General features: G+C 50.2%; 1 protein-coding gene across 1 annotated transcript in view; it reads right to left on the reverse strand.

The window, feature by feature from the left end:
• GALNT18 (polypeptide N-acetylgalactosaminyltransferase 18) overlaps window positions 1–22,842 on the reverse strand; it is a 346,196-nt gene that overhangs the window by 6,148 nt on the left and 317,206 nt on the right. Inside the window, exon 8 of the mRNA XM_028500904.2 lies at window positions 8,531–8,695. Within this exon, the coding sequence (XP_028356705.1) occupies window positions 8,531–8,695 (165 nt within the window). The remainder of the gene's footprint in view (window positions 1–8,530; window positions 8,696–22,842) is intronic.

Consider the following 22,842-nt stretch of genomic DNA (forward strand, 5'->3'; position numbering starts at 1 on the left):
AATAATAATTCCTAGAGCTCGGTTCCCAGCCCCCAGCCTAGCTCCTTCTCCTTCCGAGCCTCTCTGGAGTAGAGACTCGAAACGGCATCAGAGGTGGGATGAGCGGAAGCAGGGAATACGGGACTCTGCTCCCAGACTTGTCTCTGGCCACTCTCCCCGGCCGCGACCCTGGCAAGGGGCTGAACCACCACGGGCTTCGGTCTTCTCATTTGCAAAAGGCACCGGAGCCCTGTGGGGCACTCAGACACGGAGAGCTGACTACATGCCTGGCGGGCATGTGGAGCCGTGGTCCATGAGCACCTTGGGCTGAGGCACTGAGGAACCGACCCCAGGTTACACAGCCGTGCACCTCCTCTCTTCCTGTTCCCCCAAGGTGCGTCTGTAGCAGCTAGAGGTGGAACCGCGAGCACCAGACCAGCCTTCCCGGTTCCTCCTGGGGATGTGGGTTGGGTAAAAGGATTAGACAGTCCCTGGAGGGCTTGCGATACCACAGATCACTGGGGCCCACCTTCTGACCCTACGGGTCTGCAATGGGGCCCCAAATGTGCCCCATTTCAAGCTCCCGAGCATCTCAGCTGCTGGTGGTGCTGGTCCAGGGATCACAGTTTGGGGACCACAGGCAAACCGTCACCCTCTCTGGGGAAAGGATGAGGCCTGGCTTGTCACTTGCACTCACCACCTTGAGGTGGAGGATATGGAGCAGCTGGGCTGAGCTCAGGCTGGCCTCACGTTTGCAGTCAAGGTGTTTTTGAGGAGGCTGTGTGTGGACTGAATAAGACTCTGCTTATTTCAGAGCTCCCGTTCCACTTTCCATTCTAATTAATTTTTTACGGGCAAGTAGCCCAGTGGGTCTGTGGCTTTAAGCACAGTGGGCTAGGGAGTTCCCAGGTTAAGTAGTTAATGATTAGTTATCAAATAATTCAAAGCATGGGTGGGATGTTAGTGCTAGTTAAAGAAACCCTGAGATTAAGTCTTTTTGTAGAGGAAAGTGGTCTTTCTGTATTATGAATATTCAACACTCTATTCAAAAAGGTGCTTTGATGTTTGTCTTTCTTAAAGGAGACACACATGTGCCAGAGTGAGAGTCTGCCTGGGATTTGCTGTGAGGGCCGTTGGACTGAAAATGGGGTAATGGCAATGTCAGGTGCAAAAGGAAAGGTGAAGCGGGGTATGGAGACAGCAGGATGGCTGGAGGGAGTTTGCTGAGGAAGCAGGAATCCAGCCAGTTCACACACACCTACAAGGTTTGGCAGGGACACCGCAGCCCCAAATTCCCAATGCAGCAATCCATGGGCTTTGTAGAGGCAAGACAAAGGCTCCATGGCATGGTGGTTTAAAGTGTGGGCCCTAGAGGCAGAAGCCTGATTTGACCTTGCACAAATTACGTAATCTCTCTGTGCCTCAGTTTCCTCATCTGTAGAATGGGGATGGTAAAGTACCTGACAGCAAGGTCATGAGGATTAAGTAACATTTATACAGCAGTTACAGTAGTATGTGGCGCATAGTAAGCACTATATAAATGTTTGATAAATAAATTTAAAAATCTCACCCAGGTCTGAATAGTGAGGTACTGAGCTGTCACACCTGGTCCTGGCTCCTGGTCTAAAGTGCTGACTGCCGTAAACTAAAAATAACTAAGAAAATATTCAGGGCCTAAACAAGGCTTTGTCAGTCCTTCAAAACTGGATGGTACCACACTTGCCCCCTCATGTGACATGGAAATGAAAAGCTGCTTTGTTCCAGAGCCATAAGGAAACACCCGATTACAGCCTTTTCTTCTCAGCACAAAAGGTTCTCGAAGTTGGACTTCCTGCCAGCGCCTGGGGGTTGGAGCAGGAGAAAGTCAAGGACTCCTCCTCCTTGCGTGCTGGGAAATTCTTTGGCAGAATCAGTGGTGCTCCCTGGGAAATGCGCTCTGCAAATAAGTTCTTCTTTGAGTGGGTTACTCATCTTGCATCAAATTATCAAATTAGATCCCACAAGTAAGAGCCAGTGGTTCCTGCCCAGGCGGGCTCAGCTCTGCCCTCAGCTCTCTTCCAGGCAGTCTCCTCAAGCTCTTGAAAATCTCTTCTCTCCTGGCCTTAATGCTCATCTCTGCTCTTATCCTTGATGTTCCCCATTTGGAAAATGCATTAACGCTGAGCTGAGGATGAGGCAGGCATGGGGGTGGGATGGCAGGACTGCCCACCAGCGGGAACGCTGCCCTGTGTGCCCCTGGACTCCCGAATGGGCCTTGCCAGTGTTTCCACCAAAGAACCCAGTGGCCAACGGGAGTGATAGCACATGCCAGAGTCTGAGGCAGCGTGAAATACGGCCAGAACACCTCGACATTTCATCAAAGCCCCCTGTTTTAACAAATATTCATAGAAATTGCTACTCCCCTTCATACAGTATGCATAATTGTTTTAGTAAAAATCATTTCCACCTTCCTCCCCCAAATCTGAAGCTACAGGAAGAGTAAACTGGAGTACCCCTCTTCACGCATGTCTGTGTATTGCGGCTGGGATGTACTACCACCTAAAAGTGTTCTTATAGGGATTTTTCTAACTAAGCGGGGCCCTTTGACTATAACGTTCAAATGTCCTTGAAATACTCTAGTACAATTAGTTTTTTATCAGCATGCATGCATGCAAGGAAAAGTTATCAAGGGTAGGGTTTGTTCGTCTTTGGGTCTCCCACAAACTTAGCTCGAGACCTAGCACACAGGGTATTTGTGTTAATATTTGTGAATTTTTAGAAAGGACTCCTTAATTTAATTGACAGCACCCTGGGTGTCTCTTCTGTTTCAGGCTTTCTGTTAGGTGCTGGAGACACTGAAAGTGTAAGACAGCCCTGCCCTCCCATCTATTGGTTGATGGGAGAAAGAGTCGTGGAGACAATAACAGATAAACAAACAATTCCATAAAGTGGGATAATGATGACCCTTATACCAGGAGTGCAGCTCATTTTCAAGTTCATGGTGCTTTTTAGTAAGGCAGGCCCAGTCTGGGCTTCTAGGTAGAATAAGCCCTTTTCAGGGCATGCTAACTTCAGGAGCTTAGAATTACAGAATTTCAGGGCTGGTAAGCCCTTAAAACCATCCAGTCTAACTCCACTTAGAGCTGTAGCATGATTGATGGTCTACTGAGTGGTCCTCTGAGCCCACCTCTTCCTTGAACAGCCAATCTCATGCCCGGGCATCCCTGACTATGAGAAAGCTGCTCTGTAAATTGTCCTTGAATCTCCCTCCAGCTGGTCCTCCCTCAGAGCTACATAGGACAATCCTGCTCTCTTTTGCCTAGAGAAGCCTTTCAGATATTTGAGGGCAGAGATCAGGCACTCCTGAGGTCTTTCTGGCTTCAACCATGTGCACAAAGAGATAGACTTTAAGGAAGTTGGACCTTAAAGAACACACATCATAACAGCCTTCCTAGGGCATGAATCCCTTCAATAACATCTTGAAGAGAGGACTCGGCATTTGCTTAACCATTCAAAATAATGGTGATGGGGGGATGGTAGGGAGGGTGGGCATCTCATTACCCCTGAGAGGTAGTCCGTTACTTCACATGACAGGTGTCCTGCCACAAAGTTGTCCTGTGTAGTGACCTGATATCTGCTGCTTCCCTCTCCTTCTACTGGTCCAGGGGTCACTGACTAGATGCCTCTTTCACTAACACTGCATCACCTAATCCCAGAATCTCCCAGATCTCAGTAGGTGGGGTACTCTGGGAAGATTAAAGTTTTATACTTAACACATATGAATTTATAATCCCAGTACATAGTCAGTTTAGGAAATTCTCTAATCCGGGAGGAGTCACAACTACCACTTCTAATGTTAATGAAGTCTCATCATGTGTTGATGTGGGAAATGTTGGCTGTTTAGAGATGGGTACCCACTGACTTCTTCAAACCCAGAGCCTGGGGTGGCCCTGGATTCATAATCTCCCCTCACAACTACCTCCATTTAATCCATCACTACTTCCAATAGACTGCTGAACTGTCTCTGCCAAGTCCTCCCCAGCAGCTGCCTGGCTCCATGCCTCCATGGCAACCAAGTCTACCCCTTTTCTCACAGGGACGATGGAACAGCCCACTACTTTCTTCTCTGTCTTCCAATACACCTTGCAGTCTGCTGCTAGAGGGATTCAGACCCCATCATGGTAATCTACAGTTTAACAACCTCCCCTAGTCCCTCCCTTTGCTTTTAAGGTGAAGTCCAAACTTCTCAGCATGATTTTCAATGACCATTATCTGCCCCAAACTGATGCTTACGTCTGATCTCTCTCAGGTCCCATTGAACATTCTAAATTCCATCCACACCAACATTGAACGTGCTCTGCTTTTTCTTGCCTTTGCCCATGCTGAGCCTCTAACATGGGATGTTCTCCCTTTCTATGCCTGGGAACTATCCTACAATTTTCAAGATTCAGATCAAACATGCCTTGAATGTGAAGCCATCCCTGAGTTGTGCAGACAGAGCCCATCACCCTGGGCTGCTGGAATACCGTACCCGCCTCATTTCAGCTCTTGTCATCCAGTTTTGCTATGTGTTTATACACCCATGAGCTCCTCCAGGGCAGAGGCTGTGTCTGATTCATATCTGTATCCCTCCTGCCCAACCACCATGCTCAATAAATGCCTGATGAATGACGGAAGGAAAGAATGTTCATCATTGGAAAACTGCTCATCAGAGACCTGTATATCAGCGTCGCTGAGAGATGTTTTCATCAAATGTGGTTTCTCAGTGTCAGTATCTGACGCTGTCCTGATTCATCCTGAAGCATGGAAAATTCAGAAGAGCTTGCAGGGGTTAGAAGACAGGCATTTTATTTGTTAAACAGAAAATCAGGCTATTAGATGGAACACCAATATATGCAAATGTCTATCTTCTTTGTAGGAGAACCTGGGAGAATCACACTAGATTATTTTGAAATTAATTCAGCCTGAATGTCTGGAGTTTAAATGTAGCCCTCAGGAGAGTAAATAATGCAAAATGTGAAGGTGAAAAGGAGATTTGAAATGCACCAGTAAAATCTTTCAGCCCAACTTCTCCACCAGAACATTTTAGTTGGTAGGATCCCCATGTAATTTGCAAAGATTAAACCTGTTGCAAGAAAATTAGCCCAAGCAATGACTTTAATCATTTAAGAGGCTCCCAGCTTCCTCTGGCCTCATCAACAGTAGCTCCTCACCAGTGAGGGCTTGGGGACAGATTCCAGGATGCTTGATAAATACTGATCATTTTGCATTAAACAAAAATTTCACATTAATTTTTAAATATCAAGTGAGAGCGGCTGCTCTGGGCTTGCAAATTAGGGATTTAAAAATATTATTTCCAAACAGTTGCCCTTGGTAGAAGGATCAGAGAGGTGACTGCCAGAGTGCCCTGGGAGTTTTAATTAGATTTACGTATAAGTAGCTGAAAACTGCCCAGACCTCAGGGCTGCACATGCCAGTGTGGCCTGCTTGGTTGGTCACTGTGTCCCTTCAAGCAGGAATCTGTCCGGCTGCCTGTTCAAGGCCATGCACTAAGATGAGTGAAGGAAGGCGCTGGATTTTGGAGGCATGTTCCTTTCTCTGCCCCAGTTGGGAATGGGCAGATGAGATGAGAGCCGGTTGGGGGCACCAAGGCCTCTGGATCTGGGCATGTGTGGGAAGGCCATCTGTCTACGAGGGCTGGAAAGGAGTCAGATGTGCCTGTATGTGGGGCTGGGACGTCAAAGCAGCCCGGGTTGGATTCAAACTGCATGAAGCTGGGCACAGAGAGGCTGAGACCCCACAGACAGACCGAGCTCTCTTCCCCTGGTGAGGGGCAGCCTTGGACCCTGCCCTGAGAGGAGATCTTGGAGGCCAGGCAGGGTCCTGAAGACCCCAGGGTCATGGAGGAGAAGGAGGAGGGAACAGCTAAACTTTCAAACTGCATCTGAACCTCCCCGTAACTCTTCTACCTGCCCCTCCCTGCTTCTAGAATCTCTCTTCCCCATTCAGCTCCACAATCCCAGCCACTGGGGGCTGCCAAAACCCAGACCTAAATGCACCAGTCCCCCGCACACAGCCTCACCTCCCACAGGACCAGGTCCAGGTCCAGCTGCCCCTGCAGGCGCATCTCTGGCTGCGCCCCATGGGGTCCACTAGGATCCAGCCACACCCGACCCTCCGCAGCTCCCTGCACGTGGCCTGGGTTTGATGTCCGCAGCTCGTGCCCGAGCCGTTGCCTCTCCCTGGAATGCCCCTCACTACTTCTATACAGAGCAAACTCCTATGCCTTCTTCAAGGGCCAAGCTATGTACTCTCTGTTCTGGAAAGCCACCAGCCCTGCCCCAACCTGCCCCCCCATCTTCCTGCACGGTGTCATTCAGCTCCTAGGAGGAAGCTGAACTCAGGGCAACAGGTGGGGCTGAAGGCAGCAGAGAGCAGCCTGATGTGAGCCCCTCCAGATGGTACAGTCCCCGTCTCACCCAGCCAAGTCAGCCCACTCACCTCCTCGGGCCGATGTACCCATTCCTCTCTCTGCTGCCTCCAGCCTGTGAGCCTGTTTTGCATCTAATCCGAGCCAGGAGACAGCAGCCACTTTACCACCCAGCCCATGGCCAGCCTTCCTCCCCGACCACACACCTCCAGGGCCCCCTCTGCCTTGTAATTTAAAGGAGGGCAGAGGGGAAATGTAGCCCTGTCCTGTGTCACTCTGGGCCAGAAGCCTGGCTGGGAAAAGTGGCAAAGCCTTCTGCTGGGCATGGTCAGAACAGGTCACAGCTGGGGCATCTGGGCTCCACCAGGAGAGAGGGAGGTGGTAGGAAGAAGTGCTCCGTATTCTAAGCCTCAGCCCTGACCCTGACCTTCTTCCAGGGGCCACTTGCAACATCCTCCCACAATTAGAAGTAAAACAGAGAATCTGAAGTAGTTCAGGAATAATAATAATAAGCAGTGGGTATGTTATTTAACATCTTCGTGCTGCAGGTTCCCTCATCTATGAACTCGGGCTAATGGTCCACATCTAATCACACACAGGTGTTGTGAGGATTAAATGAGCTGGTGTATGCCAGGCGCCTAGGAAGTGCAGCACACGTTAAGCACTGTATGAACCTTAGCTAATTCTTCTTATGGGACAGACCTTTACAGTTTACAACACGTGTCAAAGGTCACATGGACAGGAAGGGGCAGGGCAGGAGTCCCCGGGCACCATTCTCTTTCATTGAACCCCACGCATTCTGCAGGCCCAGCCTGGACTCAGAGCTGCCACGTGCATCCTCTACCCACCCTCAGATGGGCTGTCATTGGCTCTCTGTGCTGCTTCCCAGCAGCTGCTTTCTTGGATCCCAAAGTCCTAGTCTGGGCTCTCGCTCCTGCTTTCCAGCTAGCCCCTAAATCTATGACGTGTGTTGAACTTGCTGCTCAGGGTTGACCTTCACCATCCATTTAGGACCCAACCGAGGGTCTCTCTCAGCCCTCAGGTTCTTCACCCCCAGACCACAAGTCCAAGGTGCCCCGTGCCCATAGAACTTGACGTAGCTGGGACCTCCCTTCACTGGCCACTACAGGGGAGAGTAACTGGACATGAGGAATGGAATCAAGGTCAGGCCAACTGCACACCTCCATCCTGTGCCTGTCAGCCTCCCCTCAGGGTGGAAGCAGCTTGCTGGGAGGCTTGAGTCGGGGTCTCTGCCTCTTCGTCCCATGAATATAGACATTCTGTTCCTGACTTCCCCAGAAGCATCCACCATGTGCAGCCCCCAGCAGTCCTGATGCCCTAAAACCCCATGGGCTCCATCACTTCCTGTTCTGAGTGCTTTCCCTGAACTACCTGGGAGGTGGGCGTCCCTATCTGTGGGCAGAAACTTATCCTAATTTAGCAGATTCCTTAGGGGCTGGAGGCCTCTGGGCCAAGGCACTGGTTTTCTTCAAAGCAGGGTCACTGCGAGCCATCTCCAGCTGGTGTCTTGATCCCGGGGCATCATTTTATAACTAGGCCAATGCAGAGCAGGAAGATAAATATGGTCCTCAGAATTGATGGAAACTTCATAAAGGAACGTTTCGTGGTCACCAGTGTGTGGACTGCCCTTCACAAAATGGCTCCCAGACACTGCCCTTTGAGAAAACCTCATTCCCTACAGAATGAGGAGGAAGGCAGAGCGGCTCACAGACCAGAGACGACCCAGGACTGTCTATACCTGAGAGACTGGGGCTGCGCTTGTGAGAAGGGGCTTGTCAGAAGAAATGTGAGGTTTAAAGTCAGAGATCCGAGTTTAAAATCCCAGCCCTGCCCCTCACTGTGTGACGTCAGGCAGGGGACTCCCACCTCTGAGGCTGTCTCCTTATATCTAAAAGTTAAATGAAATGCCACTAAAACAACAACAACAACAATAATAATAACCCCCTCAGAGCCGGTATCAATGAGTCAATGAGCTAACGTATACCAAACACCTGGCACGTAGTAGGTGCTCACTAAACCCCGAGAACTGGTCCCTCTCCCCCTCCCTCCTCCCATTCCTCCCTGCCCCGGCCCCCTCCCCTGTTTCTCGACGCTGCTGCTTCTCCGGGCGGGGGCTGCTACCTGAGAGAACTGCCAGTGGAGCTTCATCCTCTTGGCTTTGGCATAGCTGCATTCGATGAGCCGCGGCCGGCTGTTGACGTCCACCAGGCACCGGTTGTCGTCGTCGTCAACCGTGGGGCTCAGGACGCCCACTTGGATCTGCTGACTGCTCGTGTAGTACACGTTCTGGGGGCAGGGGGAGAACGAGGTCAAACGCTAACGACCAGAGAGATGGGGAGGGTTTGTAGGACATCTCCCCAGGCAGCTGTGGCCAAGAGACCACAATTCAGTGGCCCTCAAATGATTTTCCATCGCAACGGACAAGAAGAGACCCTTTTACATTACGATTCAGTACGGTGTCTGGTCCGCACATACAACTGAAACAAAGCTTTCAAGAAATCAAACTTAGCCTTACTATATGCAGCGTACTCAATTTTCTACGCTATTCTTTCATTGGAAAACATTGGCCATAACCTTTTAACTTGATTTCACCACCCACAGTTTAAAAAAACACTGCCTGAATCCATTATTTGCAGGCTTGCTGACTTCCTCCCTCCATAAGTATTTTGTATAAGATGCTGTGCTTGGCGGGTAGCTAAAGAGCGAAAGACATGGGCCACACCTTAGGGAGCTCAGAGTCTTGTGGCATGGTGGATATGTAATAGGTAATTTCCATCTGTCCTAAGACTGTATAGAGCGGGAGTTGGCAGGCTCCTTCTTAAAGGGCCAGGTGGCAAATATTTGGGGTTTTGCAGTGTGTTGGGTGGTCCCCCAGACCACCCCCACTCTCCTGAGTCCTCCCCTAGGACTCAGGAGACTCAGCGTTTGGTTGCACCATAGCTGTGATTTATTACAGGAAAGGGTACAAATCAAATCAGCAAAGGGAAAAGGCACGTCGGTCAAAGTCTGGAGGAAACCAGGCACAAGCTTCCAATGGTCCTCTCCCAGCAGTCACAGAGAATGGCCCTTCACAAGCAGGAAGGAGTTGAGATAATGCTTGTGAAGGGTTATCTACCAGGGAAGCTCTAGAGGCCCAGGCTTTTTCTATACTGAAATTCCAGACTTCCAGAAGGAAGGCAGGTGTTCAGCATAAACCATATTATTTGTACAATCAGTGTGGGCACAGTGAGCCACTCTTACCACCTGTGGGAATGGTGGGAACCTCCCTGCAATCCAAGTTCCAAGATGCCAGTCAAGGGCCAACCAGGCCTTTCAAAGGAGAGCAGTCAGGCTGCTGTTTTAACCTTTTTTTTTTGCACAAAGGGCCAGACAGTCTGGAAAATTAACTCTGCCGTTGTAGTGCAAATACAGCCGTAGACCATACAAATGAATGACTTTGTTTACAAAGATCAGGGCTGGCTCTGGTCTAGAGGCAAGTCATGTGACCCTTGGCCTTCAAAGTTTTCAGTCACTTCCCCCAACCTCAGGCAGCGGTTCCCAACAAGGGCTCTGAGTGGGCAGTCACCGGGTGTGTGAGCTCTTGTCCTCTATTACTAAGGAAATTAACAGCCCCACCTACGATTAGGCCGCATGGGCAAATCAAGATACCACACTTCTCTGCTTTAGATTAGGATTCAGGGTAGGCCCTCTTGTTGTCTTGATCTATACAAAAATTCTCACTGGTAAATATTTTTGATTAATTTCAAATGGCAAAAGGAAGTATTTTTTGCTTTAGTAAAAGAGGATGGTTGACAAGGACTTTAAAAGCATGGTATAGGGAATAAAATGGACTGCGCAGTGAGAAGGGCGGTGCCAGCGAGGAGGGTAAGTAAGGGTGGTCCTTCAGGGGTATATTCTCTCTGACCCTCAGAAGTCCAGGGAAGGGGTGGAGAGGCAGGCAGGGTCACCCTTCAGACATAAGAACTTCAGGCCAGTGTATCACTCAAGGCCCCAATAGGGAACAAATGGCACACTCAAGGTAGGGGGATCCAAGGAGGGTGTAATAAAGGCACAGTTCTCAATAGTGTGGGTATAGGGTAAGGGAGCCATGGGGATAGTATAGTTCCTTGGGATAGTAACATGGAGCTGTTGCCACCACCAGGCCCAAAGGGACGAGAGGAGAGAGCTGGTACCAGAACCTGTAAGAGAAAAGTTACGTAGAGAGACTTCTGAGAAGGGTTCAGAGAGGGAGACGTTTGGGGGTGATGGTGAGTGGTGGCTAATAAACACCCCAACATCACCCTCCCTTCCTCACTCCATTCTTCTGCTGGGTCGGCCCACTGGCAGAACCCAGATGGAAGTCAGACAACACAGGAGCCCATGGAAACATTCCATAATGTCATCTTTGCAAAGTAGAAGAAAAAGGATGGAAAGACAAATGGAAGACACTCACTACAGCTAGGATCTGCTCTCCAAGGTAACCTTACAAGTTATCAGGTTTGGTGAATCCACGGAAATGGACATCAAAACTACCAAGATGGCTGATTCTTCCCTTAAAAGAGGTGAAGTATCACAGTGACCAAAGTTCTGAGCGGAGGCCACATGTAGAATGCCTGACTTCAATGTGGAAATGTGACCAGAACACAGAGGCAAGGAGAACCTATTCATCGCCTAAATTGGGTAAGAGGTGGGCTTCTCATCAGAATCCTGAGACTGTCCATTGTGTGACCTGGGTTTTTAGTTCACCACCAAGGAAAGCTGATGACCTGCTGTGGCTTCCAGTTTATTGGCACTGAGGGAGAATTTGATGACTGGTAGGATTTTGGAAATTAAATAGATGCAGGTGGGCATCTCATCCATCCATCCATCCATCCACCCATCCAACAACAAGTAATCGCTGTTGGGTCCTGAGGGTGAGAAAGCCATGGTTCCCTGTCCTGGATGATCCAACAGCCAAGTTGGGGAAATGAACATACCAGGAAATAATGGTCCTAATCACACTGACATGGGAACTGTCTCTGCTTCCTCCACTCGCTTACCCCGACTCTTGCTACTTTGAAAATAGATATAAAAACTCACCACCTCCAGAAAGCCTTCCCTCAATGTGCAAAAGCATGGGCCTGCCACCTGAGCCTCTCTGCAAAGATGCACAGCTGTTTATATGTCCTTGGGTTGAATGCACCATGCTCTCTCCTCAGGATGATGTAGCTCTTAGGCACCTGGCAGGCCAGGACCTGGATCTCCTGAAGCTCCAGAGTGTGGGCTGCCAGACAAGAACAGCCAGGAAGCCAGTCACTGCCACCCCTTCCTTCGTCCCTGTCATCAGGGCCTGCCTCTCATCTCCAGGGCGGGCTCCACAGACACAAGCGCCGCCTAGGTAATAGCTGAAATCAGTTTTATCCACTTAGCTGTTCTGAAATGCTTCGGGGAGATGCTCTGAGAGACATGTGTGCACGTACTTACTATCTAGTACAGCTGCCATCAGAGCTGTTTATTGCTCTAGAGTCTGGGAAAATCATAATAAGGACAGACAGTTTTTTGTTATGTAAAAGGCAAACAAAAGAGCGCATCTTTTTTTTTTTTTTTTTTTTTTTTTTTTTGCGGTATGCGGGCCTCTCACTGTTGTGGCCTCTCCCATTGCGGAGCACAGGCTCCGGACGCGCAGGCTCAGCGGCCATGGCTCACGGGCCCAGCCGCTCCGCGGCATGTGGGATCCTCCCGGACCGGGGCGCGAACCCGGTTCCCCTGCATCGGCAGGCGGACGCGCAACCACTGCGCCACCAGGGAAGCCCCAGAGTGCATCTTGAGTGGGGTAACCACGAAGCTGGTCAGATCACAGGGAGATTCAGCAAAGAGGATTCTCTTAAGTTGTCACCTGGACACCTCAGAAGCCCAGCCAGCAGTGGACTGAATCAGTAAATGGCCTGAACACAAAAGAGGGAAACAGTTTTGTACGAGACACCCCACTTTTAGTGCCTGCAGGCCCAGCAGGCCCAGCTATGTTTTCTGAGCAACAGGGAACCTGGAGGTTCAACAAGAAATGACTTAGAATTGTGGTTCACCAAGGGGGGCGGGGAGCTGGCTTTGCCAACCAGAGGATATTGGGCAATGTCTGGAGACATTTTTGGTTGACACGATGGGGGTGGGGAAGGCTGCTCTGGGCAGCCAGTGGGTAGAGACCAGGGATGCTTCTCCACACCCTACAATGCACAGACAGCCTCCACAGCGAAGAATTATCCAGCCCCAAATGTCAAGAGTGCTGCCACGCTTTATCCCAGTGAATCCTAATAGCACTATGAGGCAGTTGTTACCATCATCCCCATCTTGTGGATGAGGAAACTGAGGCATGGAGATTTTAAGAACTTGTCCAAAGTCACACAGTTGGAGAACAGTGGTTGAGATTTAAAATGAGGCAGTTTGACACCAGAGCTGCACCTGTAACCTCTCACCTCACTCGCCTACCTTCCTCCGGTCACTCCAGCTCCAGCAGCCAGGCTGGAGGGGGACAGGCTGGCTTGGAAGCTTCCACTGTGATCCCTTCGAGCCAGGAGGGGGCCTGGACTAAGAGAGCAGCCGAGGGCTGGAGGATCTTTGACTAAAAGGCCTATACTACAAGATGCTACGAAGTGCTAAGACGGCGACAGCCCTCCTGTAACTCACGTCAGAGTTGGAGGGCGAGTGGTCATCCTGTGTGTGGATGTTTTGCAAACCCCCCAGCCTCCCGGGGCATAGAAATGACATCCCTGACCCCTCAGCTCCTCCTCAGCTGTAGATGAGTGCTTCAGCTCACCACTCAGCCCATACAGCTCAGCAGGGCTACAAACCCAATCTGATGCTTGAAAGAGAAAACTCACCAACAAGGGAAAAGGACAAACACATGGGTATCTCGGGTCTCACGCCAGGGGCATTTTCCTCTCCCTCAGGCCGGGGTCAGGAGTAAGGACTAATAGCTGAGCTGGACAGCCAGCCAGGGAGCCTGGAGTACCCCCAGGTGCACACTCCTGCCTTCAGGGCCACAGAACGAAGGCCAAAGACCCCCAGGGCTGCAGGTTCGGCTTGCTCTGTTACCTCATTTCCTAGACAGGCGAGGGCCCCCACCCTCTAGGATGCGGGTGGGCGTCCTGCCAGGTGTGCTCAGCATCCCTTCTCTACCTGGCAGGCTTGGAGGCGGGACCTGCCCCTCTCAGAGACTGAGTACAGCCTTCTACAGGCTCCAGCCCTCACTGTATGAAATATTACCTCCCTGCCAGAAACGGCTGCCGGGGGGAGAAACACCTCAGAAAGAGAAGGGTGGGAAGAAAACCAACAGTTTTGTACACCTGTATGCCCAGGTACCTTCCACACCTGCAGTCACCTTCAGCTGTAAGGATTAGGAAACCGAGGCTAAGAAAGTTTTGAAGACCTTGCCAGGCACACAAGCAGATGGCTGCTCTCTCCCCTCCCTGACTAGGGAGAGTTTCCAGGGAAGGCTGAGATCTTGGCAGTTCAGGGCCTTCATCCCACACTCCCCAGGTGGAGCAGCCCAGATGGGCCTCCCCTCAGCCTGGGCTGGAGCTGGGGCACCACCTCCCCGAGTCCCAACCCTCGGCTCAGGCACCAGAGTGAGGCTCCCCAAGGGCCTCATCCCTTGGAACCAGCAAGGGAACCGCCAGGTCATTTCCACCAGATTGTTCACCCCGAGTCCCGCGGACTCCAAGAAGGGGTCTCATGGGCTCCTGAGTCAGGTCTGGGAGGACAGCCTGGTGGGTGGGGTTCTAGGGCCCCTCTCCCAGCCCAACCTGGGCTTTCTTTCTTTTATTTGGCATTCACATAACATTTGACTTGAACAAAATGTTATGAAGAATTCCCAAAAAGTTTGAAAACCACTGCTGTCAACCATGAGGCCTTCATTCAGGAGGAGGACACTAAAGCCTAGTAAATCTTCATCAGCTTAAACGCCACCAACTGGGATTTGTGAACATTTGGTGAATAGCTTTAACTTCCTTTCTCCAACTGCCTCCAGGCCCCTAGTCCCTAGCATTCTTTAATATGGCCAATTTACATATGTTCCAATCATTCAATCTCCTCTTCTGTCCAGACTCGCCTACCTACTTCACCATACCTTAGCTGCTATGGAAATTCTTGAGCCCTCCCCAGGGAATCATAGGATGGGCAGCGGGGAGGGGGGGTGGAGAGGGCCTCCCAGCAAATCAGGAACGTGGAGCTAAATGGGGTTGGTTAGATTACTTAATAATACATTTTCAAAGTACAACAGAAGTACCGGCTCTCTTCCAAACAATGGCATGTGCATTTTGAGCGGCTTTATTTCTTCCATTAAGCGATGTTTCCTTGGCAACACTGCTGGCCTATTGAGTAAGTGCCCTTGAAAAATGAGGTATCTTGGAGACAGAGACACTCTCTCGTCAGGAGATGGGGCAGCTGTGGTGGTATTTGGCTAAAACCTTCCTTAGCCTGGTGAGTGGTGAGGGGGTGGAAGGGGGAGAGCCATAGGGGGACACTCTTTACAACCGGTTCAGGAACAGGGAGAAAACAACTCTATTCTCAGGGTGCCTTCATGGGAAAAGTGACCCACGGTGAAGTGGGGTCTTTGCAGTCATTTCTTTGGATACTTAGAGGGGATCTGTACCCTGGAGGATGGTTGTAGCCCAACCAAGAATTAAGAGCCCAGCTCTCTGTGGGGTTGGGGGTCACACCAGGGGAGTGACAGTCTAGGGGTTGAAAATTACACATAATAGGGTGATTACAAAGTATCAGAATGGGGGGGTGGCAAAGATCATTGAAAGGAGAACCAACCTGTGGCCTGAAGGGTGGGCTTCCTGGAGAAGCGGGTGTGCACTGGGAGAGGAGAAAGTCCTGTGAGCAAATGAAACGGGGGAGGATAGAGGCGTGAAAAGGCGTGAAACACAGCCCTAAATGCAATCAAACTCAGGCGGTGCTTGCCACCTTGGCTGCATATTAGAATCACCTGGGGAGCTTTAAAAACTAGAAATCACAGTCTTAGGGGTAGGGCCTAGGCTTGGGGTTTTAGGCCAGGTGATTCCAGTGTGCAGCCAAGGTGGAAAAGTAGGTGTATCGAGGGGACTCTGGCAGCCTAGGGAGGAAACGTAGGGACAGAACCTGCATTCCAAGCCTCCTTCTCATTGTGGGGGGTGAAGCGGGATCTACCTTCAGGGCATTGTTTGTAAAACTCTGAAAAGGGTGGCAAGAGGTTGGGGTGCAGCACTGTTTAGGACAACAGTTTCAAAGTGTGGTCCCAGCATCATCTGGGAACTTGTTAGAAAAGCACATTTTGGAGCCCTGTCTCAAACCTGCTGAAACAGAAACTCTGAGAGTAGGATTCAGGAATCTGTGTTTTCACAAGTCCTCCGATTAAGTCTGATATATGTGAACATTTGAGAACTGCTGGTCTAGGAAAAGGGTGTTCTGGTGGGCTTCCAAGTCAAGTCTCCACCCTCATTGCCTAGCTGGGAGCCACTCAGTTTCCTGACCTGTAGAACGTAGTTGTGAGGGTTAAAGTGCTCATCAAGGCTCTAGTCTGGCCACAGGCACTGCAGGGCAGGAACAGGCAGGCAGGGATGAAGGGCGAGAAGAGACCCAGTGTGTGTGTATGGGGTGCTGTGGGTCCAGCTTTCCTGCCTCAACGCCCCTCATCTCGGGGCTCCCCTCCCTGATCCTGCCTGGCCAGTACGCCTGTGGGTAAGGATTCAGGGAAACAGCAGACAGGGTGTGGGCATGGCAGGGAGGGGAGAAGAAGGAGCTGAGCCTTGCTTTCTTAAATTTCAATTTTGTGTGGTGACTGTGACGTCCGCAATGTGTGCTAGAAATGGTCTTTGTCCTCTTTACCAAGTATGAGCTCTCTGGCCCCGCTGCAGACAGGGCGGGCTGATTTAAGGGTTTGGTTACTGGTCACTACCCCTCGACACAGAGGTTACCGTGCTGAGGGCTGCAGGGCACTGATGCTAAATCAGGAACGAAAGGGAGTCACTTCCAAAATGATCTTACATTCACTAACCACAGGACCAGGTACCTATAGGCAATGGAAACATTTGTAAACGTTCATAACTGTGGAAAGCAAGGTCCCTAGCTCAGAAACCCCCTCCCCTTGTGAGCCCATTTCCCTGGGGAGGGGCAACAGGTGAGGCTAAGCACACAAAACCCCCAGGTTTGTAACTGGCATTCAGCCCCTAGACAGCAGTCCACTCAGTTTAATTCAGCAAACACTCCTTGGTGCCGTCTAGGGTGTGGGCCTGAGCGGGCACTGGGGAGCAGAGAGGGGCCGGGCAGGGCCTCCCTTGGGAGCGCCCAGCCTGGAGGGGAGACAGCCATGCTGAACAGGGCAGAGAGAATAGCCTCCTGGCCAGGCTTAGCACAGACTAGAAGCAGGCAAGGTGCTGGGGGCCAGCGCTGGAGTGGTGAACGCTACCCGGAGCTGGTCAGTGAGTGATGAGTTTTGAGAACAGCTTAGGAAGAGAGCAGTTGGTCCAGATAACTGACCAGGACAAGGGACCTCTGGCAGAGGGAACAGGATAAGCAGTCACAGAGGCTCAGTGCTGCATTGCCATTTGGGAAAAGAGAGTGCCGACGCGGGGTGGCGAGGTGAGGCTGGGGAAGCAGCTTGGGGGCTGCAGAGTTTGGACAGCACCCTGCAGGCTGTGGGGAGCTGTGACTTCACATTAATGGGCCCTCCACTTGCTAGCACATCTGAGAGATTCTCAGAGTCTTCTGAGACATTCAACATTCAAGGGGCTTGGAAGTGAGCTGGGATTAGAGGTGACTCAGGCCGCTCGGCAGGCCTGCCTGGAAGAGTTCAGTTGTGAGCCTGCAGGGCAGCTGGGAGAAGAGTAGAGCTTTGGACTGAGGTGTGGTCTCTGAACATAAGACCGAATAGAAAAGGCTAAGCTAGGTCCTCCCACTGTGCACCTGAACCAGGCAGTGGAGGAAGCAGCGTGGGCACTGTTGCCAGGCTCAGAAAGTCTGCCTTCGATTCCCAGCTGTCTGTGTGTTTTCCTGTTTCATTCCAGACTTTGTGCCTGCAGCACAGTTGTCACCCCTGTACCACTACCTATGGGGCTGTGTGCAGCCCAGCCAGCCCCATCAGCAATCCTAATACCCCACCTTGCGCTCTTTGCTCTTCCTGTGTTTGCTGGTATCTCCTGGGCCCAGTGTGTCCTTGTGAGCCCCTCGGTTTCAGGAGAGGGCCAGGCGACAGGGGTCACCCTGGGCTTCTGCAGGGAAACCAGTGAGAAACCAGAGACTAACTAGAAAAGACGGCTGCAGGATTCTTGATGCTGAGAGTTTTATTTGCTTTCTTATAACAGCACCTTGCCTCACCCTGGTCAGGGGGGTAGGCCTGATCCACAGGCTGGCCAATCAGAGTAACCCATTGCCTTGGCCCAGGGTTGGTTTCAGGACAGGCATATGACCCAGTCTGGGCCAATAAAAGTCCCCCCTGGATTTCCTGTTTGTAGGGTCAAGCTAGACGGCTCTAAGTCCAGAGTTACCTGCTGGCTTTTTTCCTGAGGTAAATCACAGAAGCCCCTTCCCCTGTTAGTATAGGAGAGACAAAGTTTACACATAAAAGGAACCAGAGTCAAATGGTGATGAGAGAGAGAGAGAGAGAGTAATGAAAGTGTCATTGAAGCCCCTGGATCCAGCCCTGCCTGAAGCCAGCCAGAACAGACATGAATTTGTCAGTTACATGAGATGATAAAATTTCTTTGGCATTTAAGTTGGATTGAGTTGCGTTTCTGTCACTTGCAACCAAGAGTCTTGGCTATTACAAAAGATACAGGAGACCTTTCCAGATTACCAAAGGGGATGAGGCAAAAGGATCATGGAGTCATATAGCCCAGTGGTCCTTAGGCACAGGGTGAATGTAGATATCATGTGTGTATAAGGTTTATTCTTTCTTATAATAAAGCAAGTCATTTGTTTTAATAGTAAAGTACTGAAGTTTGTGAATGTCTGACTTTTTTTTTTTTACAAGATAAGGAAATATCTCACTCATTTGCATGCCAGTATGCTTTCTTCAGGGGGTGAGAAGCTAGTGAGCCTGGAGGTTCACACAGCCCTAGAAAGTCCCTGGGAGTGGGCTGAGTATCTGAACATTATCAATCATGTGGGTATAAGTGGAGAAGTTGAGAGCTGCAGAGGGGGCTCAAGTTATGGGGAAGTAAGATCAGCATTGGTCCAGGATAAGACAATGAACAGGTGCCCTGGACTGGGGTTGCTGGCTGAGCCCCTCATTTTCTGCAGCCTCTGGTGTCTGTCTTGAGAGAGCAGTGCTTGCCAACCTCCCCAGCCTGGACCTTAGCCTTGCACCCAGGCTCTGCTGCCGCCGTTCCTCCCTCATTCCCCCTGCTCTCAACCTGCGCACCACACCTGACACACATGCCTGCCTGGGGAGCTCTCTCCAGCAGAGCCCTCTGACACGGATGGAGGCTGCAGATGAAGGCCACTTCAGGCAGAAACAGGCTGCCAAGGGCCAGAGCACAGAGGAGGCCCCATCAGTAGCGATGGCCACTGTGGTGGGTCAGGCCCCGGAGGCTGCAGACCTGGGCTTGTCACGGAGAGGAAGGATGCGCATGGGATGTGTGCTGCTATCAGAACAAGGCGGCAGGGGGCAGAGCCAGGGACTGGGGCTGGCAGCTGTGAAGAGGCAGGACTGAGCCTGCAATGCCTAACAATGACCCATCTCCTCTGAGAATAGGGCTGGGCACCCAGTAGTCTGTATTCTGTGACTCTACCACCTGCCCATTGGCGAGAATAGGGCTGTTAAGGGGCCTAGAAGGCTCCCTCCTCCCAGGAATTTAAAACATGAAACAGAGAGACACAGAGATGAGGCAGTAGTATAGCTAAGACACATTTAGGGCAACTCTCTAGAGAAGATCTGTGAACTTGTACTGCTGAGAGCTGCCCTGTTCCTGCCTTTCCCCAGGCAACCCTCCCTTCGAGTCTATAAATGAATCACCCCAGGGTTGCTCTAATAGCACCAACCCTTTGTTTTTAGCTTAAACTACCTGTATTTATTTTAGTTGTTGTTGACGGTTGTTCCTCCTTCCCATCAAGTCCAGCTGTCCAAGTACAAATACAGTTCTCTTGTTCATCTGTACATTCTCCATCTTCAAGAAAGCTCACACACCTGCTATTTGCCTGCTGGTCCCATGTATGCCCCTATTTTGGAAGGTGCTGCTCAAAACTCTTTATAGCTGTGTCTGCCCATCTACCACCACCTCCACCTACTCACTGACAAACGGCTAAGATGGAGCGCATCACGTGCACCTAGGAAAATGTGCCCTGACATTCCTCTTTTCAAAATACAACGTCTGCCAACTCTGCATCTGCCTGTGACAGTCAATGCACGCTCCTTAACGCCTCTAACAGATTGATTCACTGCCCTGTCCTGTGAGGCCACTCCTGTGCTTCCCTCCAGACTGAGCTCTGACACATGCCTGCATCATTAGCGTCAGACCTGGCCATGTGTCTTTAACCATGGAACATCAGTAGGAGAGACACATGTCATTTCCAATCAGAAGCTTTAAGAGCAATCGTGACATCTGCCATGTCTCTTTTTGCTCTCTGCCATTGGACTGGTAGCGTCCCAGAGGGGAGCTTCTCCTTTGGTCCCAGAAAAGGTGAAGTGACACAGAGCTGCAGCTGAACTGTGATGACCATGTGGCACGAACAAGAAATAAGCAGTCCTTGGTTTAAGCCCCCGAGATTTGGGGATCATCAGCCTAAGCTGAATGATAAAGAAATCGATTCTAGATGAGGGGGTGTGTGCCAAACCCTAGAATGTGAGACGGTGACTTTGGGGCGAGAAAGTGGGTGGTGAGGAACCATCCCTGGAGGCTGGAAAGATGGTGATCTCTTTTATGCAGCGATGAAATATTTGGCAAAGCTGTTGCCTGCTATCAGTTGGTAGACAAAACATGGCATATGAGCCTGGGCTTTCGATGAAGAGCACGCCTTTGTTACTGTGGGCTGTTTTTGACAAGCACTGCAAAAGGAAGGTAAGGTCAAGAAAGACTTGGATATGTAGCGAGACCAAGAAATGTTTGTTACTGTAAGCCACTCAGATTTTGAGGTCATCTGTTACAAAGCCTGAACTGGCTGACACACCTGTCTTGCTATGGTCCCTCACCGAACAATCACACACAAATAGAATCACAAAATGTGATGCGTGCGCTTAAAGACAAGTAATGGGGCTTGCAAAATATATACCAGGAGGACTTGATCTAGTGGGGCAGGGGAAGGAGAATGATTCAAGCAAGACTGACTCTGGGTTCACGTCCCAGTCTCATCATTGGTTAGCTGTGTGACTGTAGACAATTTACTTGGCCATTCATTCTTTCAATTTATTCATCTGTAAAAGCAAGAGATGATAATGGTACCCACAGCATAGGGTTGATGGGGGACTAGATGGACTTTGTTCTGGTTAATGTTAGCCGTTAGTCACGCTCTTGTAACATCAGTCTCTCCCCATCAGATTCCAAGATCCCTGAGGGCCGGGACCGTGCTTGTCTTGCTAACTATTGTCTCTGTTATCCAACTCAGTGCTTGGTATGAAACATACACTCAAAACATAGTAGTTGATTAAATGAATGTGTTACTAAACTATTCCAGGGACATTGAGCTCCAGCTCAGACATCCATCCAGGCTCCCTCCCTGGTGCCTGTTTCATATTCCTTACTCTAAGTGTCCTCTAAGCTTCTCTCTGCTTAGTTTTGGACCAGTACCTTGGACAACACTCTCCATGTAGCCTTGTAGATTAATATTTTGGATAGAATAGGATTCTCTCTCCAGGATAAGATTCTCAGTATTTGCCCCCAGGACACAGTCTATTTCTTACCTGGCCCCCATGAGCAATGAGGGGCTTAGTCCCTTGCTGGCACACCACAGCTGTTATCCTGCTCTGAATTGAGAAGATCTTAGAATGTTCCCAGGGTAATATGTGTGTGTGTGTGTGTGTGTGTGTGTGTGCGCGTGTGCGCGCGCGCGTGTGTGTGTGTGTGGTGTTTAACAGAGTTTTTAACCTGCGGTCAATAGAGATCTGGACTCACCAGCAACCTCAGTGATCTGGAAGATGGAGGAAAGATCACGGTAATAAAACGTGTGGGTTAAGATCCAGCAGGGAGAAGTTAGCCCAGAAAAATGGACTTCCTGGGGATGAAATACTGGTATCTCATTTTAATTTGCAAATATAAATCTTTCTATTTCACCTGCTCTAACACCATCCCCCACTTTATCTCCCTCTTCTCTGGAAAGAGTATAACCTGATTTACTGGGGAAAAAGGTCCAGCTCATGTCTTTACTGGATGTCACAGACCTCGGACAGCAATGCCAGATGGATTGCACTATGACTAGGAAACTGAGGCCATTCTTTTGGGGATTCCTCTTCTTGCCATCCCACAAGATAGGTACTCAGTAATTATTTTTGCATGAATGAGCAAACAAATGAATGAGTGAATTAATGAAATAATACAAAGTGAACACAATAGGGCATTGTGATATATTATAAAAAGAGTTACAGCTTTTCCCCATCCTTGCACATGAACCACTTTGCAATGTGACTTTGTTACTCCTCCTTTCAAACATGGAGTCTATTTCTCTGCCCGGTGAGTTTGCGTTTGGCCGTGTAACGTCTTTGACCCCTGACAACATTTCCATAGCAAACGTGATGCAAGCAGAGACCCGAAAAACACTCATGCGGTTGCACTTGCCCTTTCTTGCTGCTCTTAGAAACCCGTCACCACCATCATGTGAAACAGCCTGGGATGATGACCCACACATGGCCCAGAAGCTCTCTCACTTCAGCTGACAGTCAGCTCATCTCCAGAAGCTGACTCAACTAGCTGACCAGCAGTTGGCCACAGTTGCCTGATTGAGCCCAGCTGAGACCAGCAGAAGACAGGGCCAGCACAGTCCAGCCCAAATTGTCGACCCTCAGAATCTTGAGCTAAATAAATGGATGTGTCTTAAGCCACTAAATCTTGGGGTAGTTTGCTATGTGGCAAAAGTGTACTGATCCAGGTAGCTCATTTCACAGGTGTGTCAGGGATGCTGTTTTACAAACACACTTATTTAATCCTCAAAATAACCCAGCATAAGTGGGTGTATTATCATCCCCATTTTTTAGGTGAGAAAACAGAATTAGAGGTAAATGAACAGACAGCAAGTGGCAGAGCTGAGAGCTGAACTCGGGTCACCTGGCTCCAAAGCCCAGCTCTCACCCACTATGATACCCTGCTCTTTACTAAAGAAAGAAAGGAAGGTTCGATTCCATCCCTTTCCACCTGTGCCCCACTCCCGAAGCCCTCTTCCTGCTCTGCTTTTGCTCCACCATCCTACTCTTTCTTTAAGGTCCAGGCGCAGCTCCTCCTCCAAGAAGGCTTCCCTGACCTCTCAAGGTCTCCAAGACCTGGCCCTCTTTTCCCCTTGGCAGCTGAAACTCT

The sequence above is a fragment of the Physeter macrocephalus genome, chromosome 16 (genome assembly GCF_002837175.3).
Source record: "Physeter macrocephalus isolate SW-GA chromosome 16, ASM283717v5, whole genome shotgun sequence".
Taxonomy (NCBI): Eukaryota; Metazoa; Chordata; class Mammalia; order Artiodactyla; family Physeteridae; genus Physeter; species Physeter macrocephalus.